Genomic DNA, 13,988 nt, shown 5'->3' on the forward strand with positions numbered 1-13,988 from the left:
ATGTGCGACAGAGCAGGTTGGTTCAGTCATTGTTTTCAAGGGGGCTTTAACGATGCATTCATTGATCCACCGACATGCGTCTTTGAACTCTCGGTACGTGCATCGAACCGTGCGTGCGCGAGAACGGATGTTTTTCGATAAGTATATTTTGTATGTGTAACAGGTTCACGTGGCCTCTGAAGCCACTGCAGACCGCTACATTCACTACAATGTAAAAAAATTACGTTTTTTTATTGCGGCTATTCATCAAATCTCCAAGTGAATCTTTACGCTCGTAGCTTTGAATTGCGCGATGAGATGCCCTGGAACCATCGATGCTTACCATACATTTTGCCAGCGACCTCGGGAACCCTCGCAAGTCAACACGCAGCTTCCATGCGAGCGCACGCTTTGGTGCTCGTTAAGAGAAGGCATGCGTGAACACGAATGCCGAGGTTTTCTCGGACTGCTCGTTAACGGAGTCGGGTTTAACGACCCACGCCAGCGTGTGTGATGAGCATTGCTGTTTGCCACCCGTTTCTGTACCAAGAGACGGGCGTTCGCGATGCGATGCAAACTCGAGGGCATCGCGCTTGGTTATTGAGCTTGTTTTATGTTACTTTTAATAGGTTTTGAGGCAGGTTTTTATAATAAGTATTGATCGTTGTAATTTCTGGGTATTTAATTACAATAAACTGTTGAGCTGCAAACGGCCGTGGTTACTGGCTCGTTGCAAACTGTCAAAAGACAGAAAATTCATCCCTGTGTGGTGGCTTTCACTCTGCACAACATCAATGCATACTCTGAAAATACTGTGACACATTTCGATTTAAAGCTTTCGTGACTGCAGGGATTCATCTTCTTGGTTCTTTCGGTAAAGTCATGTAGAATGGAGACAGTCTCCTCGACAGACCTGTTCTCCACCTGAGGACGGCTGCTTGCGTTGTGGCCGAAACGTCGTGAGAATTATTTTATTATGTTTTATTTTTATTATTGTATTATTTCCATTCTACGTCACTTTACTGTGACACAATTTACTAAAAAAAAAATCCACGCCCAATGGCTACATTAATTGCCCAAACAACATTCGTAAGCGGTGTCAATGACACACGTGGTGGGGGTTCTGTACTTGGCGTGTTCACCACCAATGCAGTCCCTTGATTTAGTTTCACCACCGAAGCGCCGCTCACAATGACCAACAACCTCCGGCCCATGTCGACGACCCCCGATGGGTGTTCACGGCCACTGCTTGTCGCGGTCGGTGAGCGGCACATACATGACGGACATGAGCGGCTTGCTCCTGATGGTACCGTCCTCCAACTTGTCATGCTGCTCCAGCATCTGGTCGCCACCCGCTGCCCCCACGGGCAGCATCAGGCGTCCCCCCGGCTTCAGCTGGTCCAGGAGCTGGGAGCCAGGGGAGGAGGGGGGGGGGAAGCATCACAAGCGGGGCCGGTGCATAAAACCAGATGACACCACTGCACGACATGGCGAGATAACGTTATGAAAAATGTAATCGTCAAGTCGAAGATGAATTAATGTCGGCAGTTACTGCAAGCATTTGATCTTGTTCATTGATGAACTTTGTGCGGCAAGGACATCGCAAGTCGATAATATCGAATGTGATTTGGTGGAATGACACTCACGGCATGCGGCACGATGGCTGCTGCTGCCCCCACGTGGATGGCATCGTACGGTGCCCCCTCCAGGTAGCCGAGCCGCCCGTCCCCAACTACAAACACAAACGCGCTGAGTGAATCCGAGTGTGCTCAATAACTACACCTACAACGGCGGCAACTTCTGTTTCAATGGATACGGCAAGCGGTCACGGGAGATGTTTTTTGCGTGGCATTGTCACGGTTTATTCCTGTCACATTCAGCGTGGCCTCGTCTAACAACTCGTCGATCCAAGCGACTGGCGCATGTTCGTGAGTGGCGAATGAGGGCGGTGGAGTATTTTTTTAATTATGTGTTGAATTCGTGCAGGTAAAAGTGGCTTGCACATCTCTCACGTTTGACTGACGGCGGAGTCTCCGAGCAGAAACAAGTACAGTATTTTTGGGGGCGTAGAACTAGAAGAAACGGAGACAATCTGGGGAAATTGTACCATGTAGGAGAAATTGATGGGAAATGACCTCTGGGTTGCCCTGATACTCGACACCTGGATGATGGAGGAAAGATTAGTGGGAGAAAGAAAGAAAAAAACACCCGCACGACGGAGCAATGCGTAGACCGTGGGAACCAGAAACAATCTGCCAGAGGCATCAACAAACGTCGATATCGACCTTCGAATCGTGGTGACCCCACGTCCACACTCACGCTTGATGGACACTCGGCCCGAGGAGATGAGCGAGGGGTCGTCCCGGGTGATATTTTCCAAAGAGTCGTTCACCAGCCCAGGGATGTGCTCCACCCCGATGACACGGCCCCTCAGCCCGACCTGCTCCATACAAACACGAGAAGCCCCCCCCCCAGCCTCATAGACGATTTGCTACGCACGGTGCAAAAGAAGTTCAACATACATGTACATACATTCAAGTACTGCTATACGAAGGGGTGGTGTGGCAAGAACCTTTCTCGGCCGTCTTTGTCTCCCCAGTGCTGTTGTTCAGCTCGCTGTGCACCAGGTACTCATTTTATTTTATGCTTGCGCTTGTTTACCCAGGAAAGCCTGACCGAGTCTCATGACTATTTTTCAGAAGCGTCATGCCACGTTTTCACAGGAGAGGATAATGATTGCCGTGTGTGATCCCATTTGAGGCCCATGGCCGTATCTGACATCACTCACCACTGATGGGAATCGAACTCAGTCCCCCGGGGTTCATTGCGAAGTGCACTAACCACTTCACCACCACTCCTGACAACAAAGAAAGGCTCTGTTGACGGGTCACGGCACAGACCCAGGTGCCATAGCTTAACTGGTGGCTGCATCACCACCCTTGTCCTCATCATCCACACGCGCACAAACACCACTGCCCTCTTGGCGTGTTCACGCTGTTTTGAATGGCGACGTTGGCACCGGCAGTGCCACTGTCACCCCCGTACCATCCTGGCCAAGCAGGCGGTGAGGTAGCCGCTCCCAGAGCCCACGTCCAGCGCCGAGGCTCCCTCCTGCAGCCTATCCTGCAGCAACTCCAGCGCAAACGCGTGCTGAATCGCACAAAAAAGACAAAGATCCCCCGTGTAGCCTTTCACAGACTGTAGGGGCAAGTGCTGTTAGCGAGCAACCTATGAAGGCCGGCACGGCACACGAGGGGGTGGGTGGCCAGCACACCACGCCCGGCCGCCTTTGTCTCCCTAGTGGCGATTTTTACACATCGCGACATGTACTCATTTGGGGCTGAGTCGACCTAGGGGAGGCCCAGGACCGGTTCAAATAATTGTCACTGGGTGTTGGCCGTGAGCGGGAATCGATCCCGGGTCGCCAGGTTCGTAGCGCAGCGCGCTAACCGCTACACTACCACTGAAGCGCACACGCGCTTCAGTGGTAGACACACACAGTCACACAGTCAAAATCCCAACGTTGGCTGAACGTTGGCATTCGGTTAGAACCGTTGGACCAACGTTTGGGGAACGTTGCCTCAACGTTCCATGTTTACTGAGCACCCCCCCCGCCGCGCTATAGTCAACGTGAGCTGTTGGGATAAGTGATGTCAGCAAGTAACACAGACCTCAAAGTCCACACACTAATTTGAAACTGCACCATTTTGAGCCAGTTAAATCCAATTTGCGTAGAAGTGTATACAATTAACACAGTTTCCAATGCACACGCGCTCTCGTGACTTGCTCACGTCTAGATGCAAATTCTGAGACATTTTAGATTTGTTTTCACGCTTTCATTTAACTCACTCTGTTGTTGTCGTTGTTTTATCCTCAAATCTTGTAACTCAATTTTAACCCACTTCCCAATGTGGTATCGACTGCAAACTTGGTATACTTATGTCATACTGATGACAATACTATATTCTATCTTTTAAAAAATCTATATTTTTTAACATTTTTTATATGTTATGTTTCGGCTTGGGTCTAATTGTCCACGGTCAACTGACGTTGGCTGTAATTGGCCACGGCCCCCTTGCGTTATGGCGAGTTTCGGGGCCACTTCCTGGAGTCGTGGAGTTCTTCCATTACTAGTACATTTCATAAAAGCGTGTTTTAAAAAAAGTTTTTAAAGAACACATTACTTATTTTTGGCAAAGATTTCGGAATGAGCCGAAGGAGGAAGTGACATCACTATTTCCAGCCAGAAACGGTGGCACGTGGCATTGGGTGGCATAAGTTTTGTTAGCACGCAGACAACCATCGACACATAACGCACTGCAATGCAAATGACCTGAAAATCCGAAAAAAAGATCAGAAATTTCCCTGAATAACCCGAATGTCTGAAATCCGAAACTCATTCCTCTTATGTGTCATTAAACAAAATTACTCAATTATAATAATGACCCAGTTGTAAATATGTCCTACCATTCGGGGTGCGCTTATTGTCGCGTAATAGCCTGTGTGAAGAAAAAGACAAAAATTACGGAAAGAACAGTGACACATTAACGCATTGGGGTTGTCTCAAACTGAGGGACACAAATTAACTGCAAGACAGAAACGAAAGTCGACTAATCGGTAATCAACTCATTTTTCTCATTTTCATATCCCCACCCCCAATGTATTGATTGCACTATTGCAGGGGTGGGGGACCATTTTTCTGATAAGGGCCATTTGGATATTTATAACATCATTCGCGGGCCATACAAAATTATCAACTTAAAAATGTGTCTGTTATATTTGGTCAAACATTTCATTAACTCACCACTAATGTGATGGCTGGAACTGCTTCTCTTTGGTGAGGCGTGTAATGTTAGCTGCAATTAATGATGTTGCTACTCGCAACTGCTTTTCCAGGTTTGCTCCTAGATTTATTGAATTTCGAGTCCCGCCTGCGGTTGCCTTGGCAGGGTCACACCAAATGATTTCGCGGGCCTTATACGGCCCGCAGGCCGGACGTTCCCCACCCCTGCACTATGGGCACCACTACGTCCTGAGACGGAGCGTCCACACGGCCCGCAGAATGGTGGGTTGGTGTCTTATCCACACCAGCGTTATTGCACATTCCCACACGCAGCCTGCGACAGAGATGCTCGTCGCGTGGCAGTCAAACTTTAAAACACTCAGATCCTTCTTCTTGGTTCTTTCGGTAAAGTCACGTAGAAGGGAAGTAATAAAATAATAAAAATAAAACATAATAAAATAATTCTCACGACGTTTCGGCCACAACGCAAGCAGCCGTCCTCAGGTGAAACCAGGTCTGTCGAGACGCTGTCGCCTCGACAGACCTGGTTTCAGGAGGACGGTTGCTTGCGTTGTGGCCGAAACGTCGTGAGAATTATTTTATTGTTTTATTTTTATTATTGTATTACTTCCCTTCTACGTGACTTTACTGAAAGAACCAAGAAGATGAATCCCTGCAGTCACGAAAACTCAGATCCTTGATTGTTTTGCTGAAATGAAAAACCAAAGTTCACGTGATTTTTGTTGCCGTAAGCCATTGGTGACCAGGCTGACTCAATCAAACTCCACTCCATTCAACGACCCAGTTTAATCACACGTCGCCGAAACCCACATTCGAACCCAGGAAGTAAGCGGTTCCACCTGGAGCAAACAAAACAAAAACATCGGAAACCAAAACCAGGAGGCCACCAGCAAAGCGGTGAATTTTCTTGTTCAAGTGAATTTCCACTGATCCCACAATGCCTGGCCACACACTCTTTTGAGGTCACGTGGAACAGCTGCGCGTGCACGTCCACACTGCATGCAACACCTATTGGCTGGGGAAGGTCTTCGTATGGGTTCATGAGGGTGTAGAGTCCGCGGTCAGTGGCCAGCATGGCCCCGATCACGAGCTCCGAGGAGGCGAACGAGTTCTCTAGAAGCTCACAGTGGACACGCGCACATGCATAGGTCACGGACACGCCTTGCACACCAGCCACTCGCATGACGAACCACACACGACTAATTCATGAAACATTTTCAAAGTGAACTTGTGGAGTGAACAAAAAAAAAGATTCGATATTTTGCCCATCTGGTAGCCTGCTGAAATGTTGTAACCGTGTTATTTTAAGCAGGGATGGGTGGGCGGCAAGGAGGGTATATGGGGTTGACTTTGCCCAGTTCATGACTGAGTAGGCCAGAGGTCAAGTGCAGGGCTCGGAGCATGTGTGCCATGTATTATTCATGAAGCTTGCTCTTCACCCAACATGTTCTGTCACCCTCCGTGGTGCACACACATTCATTGCCATGCAGTAACGGCACCGCAGCTAAAGCTGGCTCCTAACTGGGGTATCAAAGCATTGCGCTAACCGGCTAGTGTATCCTTCAAGCTATGCCGTCATGTATTTATAGAACCGTCCATAACCCACCACCACCACCTCGCGACAACGCATCACGGGGCAGGCTGAACAAAACACGGCGCGATTCACTGCCACGGCAACGCCAAATACGTGGAATTGCCGTCTCATTCAGGGTGTGCGCGCGTGGAAATAGCTGTTGTTGCGCCAGCACCACTCACCTCGCAAGTAACTGACCATGTTGGCATTGGTGTCGTGGTTGCGACCCCAGGACATGGTCATCAGCCGCCGGGCATCCCATTCTGTGCGCCGTCACGACCGTGCAGGGGGCGGGGGGGCTAAACTTAGAGACGGTGCCAGCAGCGGGGGAGTCCAGCCCGTGTGCCGGGTCGTGTCACTCCTCTGGCCAGCGGCGATGACCCGTTCCTCCAGGGCAAGGGTAGGCAACCTATGACTCGCAGGCTGCATCCGGCCCTCATTTCATTTGGCCCACGGCCACAAGGCCTACCACTTCCAAACAGCCCGCAAAATAAACTTATCCGTCACTATTGGAACCTCATTTGCCAGTAGCAAAATATAATAGTTTTTTTACCCTTTTATCTGGCAACAAAACTGACACCTTTTTTACAAGGAGTCAGATAGTTTTCTTTAGAGCCTAGTCTCACATGGTGTTGGACTAGATGACGCCAAAAGGCGCAAGTGCACGTCATCTGGTCCAACACCATGTGAGACTAGGCTCTAAAGAAAGCTGTCTCGGGTGTGGACCAATCAATTTCAAGGACAGTGCATACATTATCAGTTATGTTTTTTGTTTGCATTCCGACTGCAGGTATTGTGGTCTATGCAAACATGACTCCTTGTAAAAAAGGTGTCAGTTTTGTTGCCAAATAAAAGGGTAAAAAAACAATTATTATCCGTCACTGTAAGATTCTTAGCTGCAATCATCAGGTAATTAAAAAATATATTTACAAGTGAAGGCCCACCGAGCTATTAGCTTTTTCAGAAGCGACGTGGCCATGTATGAGCGCTCAACGAAGTGGCTTATCATGTGGATATTTCTAGCAGCCAAATAATATCAACACGTTTCTAAATGTGGAGGAAAACACCGGAGGACCCAGACCTGGAGAAAAATTCACACCACGGCGAGAACAAGCAAACTCCAAATATACAGCAGGCGTCAGGGTCGGGATCAAACCACAGCCTCCTCCATACCAGGCGAGGGAGATAACATCTCACCACCACGGCACCCCTTAGATGTTTTACCTAGCAATATCACGCTTGCGATTTAAGAGCATTCGGCCATTTCTCCAACTGCAAATGCTTCTATACCCTTTGGACATGCGACTGACATCGAATAATGCAAAGGTGTGGTGTTAATGTGTTGCCCGCCAAAGGTATTTGAACGTCTTATTTGGGCCCCCAGTAAGGAAAGGTCACCCACCCCTGTGCTCGGGCTTTGTCCAGTTGCAAAATAACTGGACCACGTGATAAAAAATATGGCCTCAACAACAAATAGATGTTTAAAATCATGTATTTGTATGTGTGGCATAGCCTTGCAATGTCTCATGCTCCCTACATATTTTCTTTTATAGTTTTCATTTAAAGGATGTATTGCGGCCGTTACACAAAATAAAAATGGACAGCCCTTTGTAAATCACAACTGGATGAGGTATCACCCACGCCGTGCAAGTCACGAGTGTTTTACGATCTCACTGCACAACGCACAGTGCTGTACGAGTTCAAATGTTTACATGGGATGAAAAGATATTATGTGCTAAAATGTTTGTCTGTTTAAAACATAATTGACAAAGTATGCGACAGCACTCATTGGCTCTTACTCCAATTATGTTCAAAAGATACTCGTTAAAAATGTTTTACCGTTCATGTAATCTACGACCAAAATATTTGAAAGTATATTTTAAATCATGATTTGTGCATATACGTAATTTCTGTTCTTGCTCCAACTCAGATTTGCTTTTCTAAGTGTGAAAGAATAATAAAGAATCTCATGAGGATGCTTAGAAGTCGCAGGTTTATTAGAGAAACAGTTCTCCGAAGCTGCAGGCAGGCAGCGACTTAAGTGCTCGGGAAGAAAAGTAACACAGCCGAGGCTGAAGATGCACGGCAAACAATAAGGCTTAGCCTCACCGCAAGTCATGCGGATGAAAGGAAGCTAAACCACAGCCGCATTTTGGGAGCTGCAACAAAATCTACAAGGGAACACGCGGGAACGGCTGTGGTTTACAGCAAAAAAAAATCTTGGAAAGCAAGCAGACAACGGCATCTCTCCCAGACCCGACACCTCTCACCCGTCACATGACGTAAGGCCATGCAAAGGGCCTTTCCTCGCCCTCAACTGTACACTTCATTTTTACATGAAAATATTACACTCCATCACACCCGGCAATTCCACTGGAAGCACTACATTCGTAAACAAAGCATCGCTCACGGGGTTCTCTGTCCCCGTGAAGCCACTGTGCAGCACAGTGCACGGCAAAGGCTGTGCGCAATGTGTCCCCGATACAATGCGCTCGCCAGTCATGCGGCGAGCGCGCTGGCGTGGCAGCACACGTCACGCTCACAACCCCGGAGGCACGCCTTCCTTTGCGTCGCCGCTGCGCTTTGGCTCCAAGCACAATCAGTCGGGTTGCCGACAGCCTGGCGCTGGCTACGGCACGGCCATCCTTGCGGGGCTGCTTCACAACTCGTCCCTGTGGCGTAGACAGCACACACGCATAAAGGAGAGCCTGTTGGTGCACCGAATGGACAACGATACACATAGTGTGAAACAAGTCATCGAGATCATCAGACTGGTATATGATGGCCTCCACGCTGGGGCGTCAACATCACACAGTCCACAAACCACGTCACAACCACGTGTGCCCAGTAACTTTTGTATTGCTCTGCATCATCCACTCACTCTTGATGCTCGCGTTGATCAATGCCTGCCAACTCTGCATGTTATCCAACATGAATGAAAAATCTATGGTTAATCTGTATCACAACTATGAATCATTAGTCCAGAGGAATCTTCTAAAGCATGCCCTGATGGTTTTGCTTTGCAAATCAGTACGTTTGTATGTATGTTTAAACGGTTAAACAAGCTTAAGCACCTAAGTAATTGGCTCTCTGTGACAACCAACATGCCTTTCTCACTCCATGCCAATCTCACTCCATTTCAACCCATGCGTCAACACCACTCCACGCTAACCTTACTCTATGTGAATCCCACTGCAAACCAGGCTGCAGATGCACTGAATATGCGTAAATACCCATGAATGCTTCCAACACTACCCGCTGCCATGACTTGCGTCTAGGCTGCAGGAAAACAGAAAAGAAGCACTGATTATTTTATAGGTGTCGTGACAGTGTGCTCGTGAGACAAAGTGTACTAGTGCAATCGTGGGGGCCTTGCCTGTGGCTGTGGGAGGGACAGGAAGGGGCCAACAAGGAAGTCAGTAGCACCTGGACCACTGCTTGTCGCGGTCGGTGAGCGGCACATACATGACGGACATGAGCGGCTTGCTCCTGATGGTACCGTCCTCCAACTTGTCATGCTGCTCCAGCATCTGGTCGCCGCCTGCTGCCCCCACGGGCAGCACCAGGCGTCCCCCCGGCTTCAGCTGGTCCAGGAGCTGGGAGCCAGGGGAGGAGGGGGGGGAAGCAGCACAAGCAGGGCCGGTGCATAAAACCAGATGACACCACTGCACGACATGGCGAGATAACGTTATGAAAAATTTAATTTCAAGTAGAAGATGAATTAATGTCGGCAGTTACTGCAAGCATTTAATCTTGTTCATTGGTGAACTTTGTGCGGCAAGGACACCGCAAGTCGATAATATCGAATGTCATTTGGTGGAATGACACTCACGGCATGCGGCACGATGGCTGCTGCTGCCCCCACGTGGATGGCATCGTACGGTGCCCCCTCCAGGTAGCCGAGCCGCCCGTCCCCAACTTCACACACACGCACACAATCCTGAGTTAATCTGAGGGTGCTCAATGAACACCTACAATTGCAACATACCATTTCACGGGAAGGTGCAAATTTGTTTTTTGAAGGCACAAGCAGCGCGAATAAGATTTTGACAGAAGCCTGGTTGCTTGCTTCTCAGCAGAGGCCCTGCTTCCATGTAACGACGGTGTGAAATGAGACGTGCCGGTGCTCACGGATCAGCTTTATGCGGCCGGAGGTGATAAGGCTGGGGTCATCCCTCTGCACGTTCACCTTGGCTTCGCTCACCAGCTCCTGGATGTGATCCACCCCAATGATCTTTCCGCGTGGCCCAATCTGCAGCAGTTGGGGATGTCAGCACACATACGGGCTGTGCCAATGCAGGCCATCGCTAATGACAATCTAAAGGGTGTGCTCACAGAAATACTCACTATAATTATAAAACATAATTTAAACTGGACTTCCATTGTAAACGGGACTTCCATGGTAAACTGGACTCCAATGGTAAACTGGACTTCCATGATGCTCTTATATAAAAAGCCATACATTAAATAATCATTGCAGAATGATTATTGCATCAATAATGTAGGGCCTCTTGTCAATCCACTGCAGTATGAAGACCTCCCCCCCCATGTCATGTTGACAAGGGTTGTCTGACCAAACATGTCACGTCACCATATACATTGCACACTATGCTAAACACCATGTACCAGGTCCATCAAATGATCATTATTACAAAAAAATGCTTCCGTGAGGAAGGGCTAAGCCTAGTAGTGCTGGATCTATGGTAATTAAATGGGTCAGCTCATATGGTTAACATTAGGGACCAAGGCAACAGGTGCAGCCCTAACCCGAGGCCCGTCTCCCCGTACCATCCTGGCCAAGCAGGCGGTGAGGTAGCCGCTGCCGGAGCCCACGTCCAGTGCCGAGGCTCCCTCCTGCAGCCGATCCTGCAGCAGCTCCAGCGCAAATGCGTGCTAACGCACACACGCAAGCGGGCAAAAGCAATGACACAAGGGGACTCGCACGACTGCATTGGCCGGCCTTGTGGCATGCTGCCAAGCTCTTTTGACAGACGACACTGTGGACAAGGTTTCAACCTCTACTCTTGTCCGGCAAGACACGTGTCTTAACACTTGGAAGTTGAAGGGAGAAAAAAGAGTGCAAATGCTGTGTATTTTCCAGTTGAATATTTACAGCAATAAGGAGATGTGCTTTTACCATGTGCGGGGCGCTGACGGTGGCGTGATAGCCTGTGGGATAAAACAACGATCGCGTGTGAACGTTCTCACCGGCTTTAGAATCTCAGGTGAATACGTCATGGGAGCGTTTTAACCGATTGCTTAAAAAAGACAAAGACCCCCATGTAGCCTTAACAAACTGTTGGGGCAAGTGTTGTGAGCGAGCAACTATGAAGGCAAGTACAGTAAACGAGGGGGTGGGTGGGCAGCACCACGCCCGACCGCCTTTGTCTCCCCAGTGGTGATGTTTACACACCGCACTGGGTACTCATTTGAGGCCGAGTCGTCCTAGGGGAGGCCCAGGACTGGTTCCAAAAATCGCCACTGGTGTTGGTCGTGAGCTGGAATCGAACTGGAGCCGCTGGATTTTTAGCGCAGTACGCTAACCACGTACCTGTCAACCCATATGGTTTACCTGAAGAGGGAAATTGAGTTCAGGTCCATACGGCATACAGCCATTTAAATACGGGTAAAAAAAATCTTATTTTTGTCTTTGTTTTTTATGTTTCTCCCTTGTGATGGGACTTTACAGGATGAACGTTGAGATTTATAAAGGTCTGAATTGGTCTGTAATAAGGTAGGCACTGATAAGGGGTTGACAAGTATGTAACCACGACACTACCGCCCCGCTTTAAAAAAAACACACACACATACATACAGACCACGGCGAGACACCGGCAAACCCGGGCGGCCTGCTGCCCTACCTTTCGCACGCTCCGACGTGCCGGCAGCGCTCACCTATGGACTGAGGTGTGTCCACGTAGGGGTTGCGCTTGGCGTAGTGCTTGCGGTCTGTCGCGAGCATCACTTGGTAGACGCGCTCCGACTTGATGACCCCATTCTCTGTAGGGGGGGGGGAGCGGGATATGAACCTCATGGCGGTACCCCGGGGTATGCGTAGTACCCCGGCTCTCGCATAATGTCCATGATGCAGTCATTTTTAGTCTGTTGATGGTCGGCCGGCAATTGACTCATCTCGACGAGCTGTACACGATGCACCACTACGGTGCGTACGAGCGTTCAGGGTTTTGGCGCAATCGTCCTCGCTGGATTTGGACATCGCGGAGTAGCACTGATTCCGGATTGATTGGTACCCCAGTCACAGAGTGAAGGACACGCCTGGAAAAAATAGTGTCCCAGAAATAAAATATTTAATTGCCTCGGCCCATTTTGTATTATTTGGTACCCCGGGGTACCGCCATAAAGATCATTTGTGAATCCAAGACGCGGCATTCGTTCCACGGCCCGGCGAGGCGATGGTGATCACTATTGGCACGACCACCGCATTAGTCACAGCGAGAGAGCGGCAGCCACTGCAATGCGGCCAACATCAGGGTCGGGAAGCTGACAGCTCTATTTTTGAAAGGTAGGTCAATTTTAGACTGTTGGGACAAGTTCTGTTAGCGATCAACCTATGAAGCCCGGCACGACACACGAAGGGGGTTGGGTGGCCAACACCACACCCGACCGCCTTTGTCTCCCCAGTGGCGATGTTTACACACACCGGGTATTCATTTGAGGCTGAGTCGACCTAGGGGAGGCCCATGACCGGTACAGATAATCGTCACTGGGTGTTGGCCGTGAGCGGGAATCGAACTCGGGTCACCAGGTCCGTAGCGCAGCGCGCTAACCGCTACCCCAAATTATCACCACCACCACCAAAATTTACACAACCACGGGTGTGCCACTGCCACCATGGGGTTCACCACCACCAACCACCACGATTTACACAATCACGGGTGTGCCACCATGGGGTTCACCACCACCAGCACCAACCACCACGATTTACACAACCACGGCTGTGCCACCATGGGGTTCACCACCACCACGATGTAGACAACCACGGGTGTGCCACCATGGGGTTCACCACCACCACGGATTGGTCTCATCAGCACAACTAGTCTTGCCACCGCCGCCACCACCAACGCAATAACCACACGGCCAGGAGGGGAGGCGGGGTGGCGAAATTTGCACAAACTCCGGCTCAAATGCTGCGAGCATGCGGCTGCTCGCAAAACTAACATATTAATTAGCGACGCACGCGTTATTGGAGCAATTACGTTTTTCATTTAAATTGCCGCCTAGCATCGGTGTTAGACGCCAACGCAGAATTGTCGACAGCGAAGTGACGCATTAAGTGAACGGGTCCCCTCCCGCCGCGAACACCGCAGCGAAGCCGGGCCTAGCCGAACGCCAACGCCTCGGCCTCGCCTAACACCCCAACCGACCAGGGCTCGGGCTCCACGGCATCACCGAGCACGGTGGCAGCGGCCCTCGGGGCTCCCGTGCCCTCCTCCCGGTCGGCGACTGCGCACTCACTCCTGAGGTTCCCCACGAGCTCGGCGTTGGAGGAGCCGCTGGAGCGCCACGCCATGGCTGCGAAGCGACTCACGACCACGGAGCCGAAGAAGAGGAGACGCACGGCGAGCTGAGCCACGGGCCGCCCCATAGCTCGGTGACGTCACCCGAGCGGGG

The 13,988-nt window shown here is 50.0% G+C and overlaps 2 protein-coding genes across 7 annotated transcripts; both read right to left on the reverse strand.

The window, feature by feature from the left end:
* Positions 1–637: 637 nt before the first annotated feature.
* On the reverse strand, positions 638–6,931 carry LOC144943204 (protein-L-isoaspartate(D-aspartate) O-methyltransferase-like). 5 transcript variants are annotated; one of them, XM_078870482.1, is made up of 7 exons: positions 6,539–6,931; positions 5,792–5,896; positions 4,447–4,478; positions 3,025–3,129; positions 2,299–2,419; positions 1,626–1,711; positions 638–1,386 (listed from the first exon to the last, which is right to left on the reverse strand). In XM_078870482.1, the coding sequence occupies exons 1-7, from the start codon at positions 6,597–6,599 to the stop codon at positions 1,216–1,218; spliced, it is 681 nt and encodes a 226-aa protein (XP_078726608.1). In that variant the 5' UTR covers positions 6,600–6,931; the 3' UTR covers positions 638–1,215. The 5 variants fall into 5 exon arrangements, with proteins under 5 accessions (XP_078726608.1, XP_078726607.1, XP_078726605.1 ...); XM_078870481.1 differs by lacking the exon at positions 6,539–6,931 and having other exon boundaries at positions 5,792–6,259; XM_078870479.1 differs by lacking the exons at positions 638–1,386; positions 1,626–1,711 and having other exon boundaries at positions 1,972–2,419.
* Positions 6,932–8,330: 1,399 nt separating this feature from the next.
* Positions 8,331–13,988, reverse strand: LOC144943207 (protein-L-isoaspartate(D-aspartate) O-methyltransferase-like). Of its 2 annotated transcripts, none has more exons than XM_078870490.1 (8): positions 13,833–13,988; positions 12,252–12,356; positions 11,494–11,525; positions 11,145–11,249; positions 10,488–10,608; positions 10,189–10,274; positions 9,783–9,952; positions 8,331–9,028 (listed from the first exon to the last, which is right to left on the reverse strand). In XM_078870490.1, the coding sequence occupies exons 1-8, from the start codon at positions 13,960–13,962 to the stop codon at positions 9,016–9,018; spliced, it is 762 nt and encodes a 253-aa protein (XP_078726616.1). In that variant the 5' UTR covers positions 13,963–13,988; the 3' UTR covers positions 8,331–9,015. The 2 variants fall into 2 exon arrangements, with proteins under 2 accessions (XP_078726616.1, XP_078726617.1); XM_078870491.1 differs by having other exon boundaries at positions 9,733–9,952.

Source organism: Lampetra fluviatilis, chromosome 30 (assembly GCF_964198595.1).
Source record: "Lampetra fluviatilis chromosome 30, kcLamFluv1.1, whole genome shotgun sequence".
Lineage (NCBI taxonomy): Eukaryota > Metazoa > Chordata > Hyperoartia > Petromyzontiformes > Petromyzontidae > Lampetra > Lampetra fluviatilis.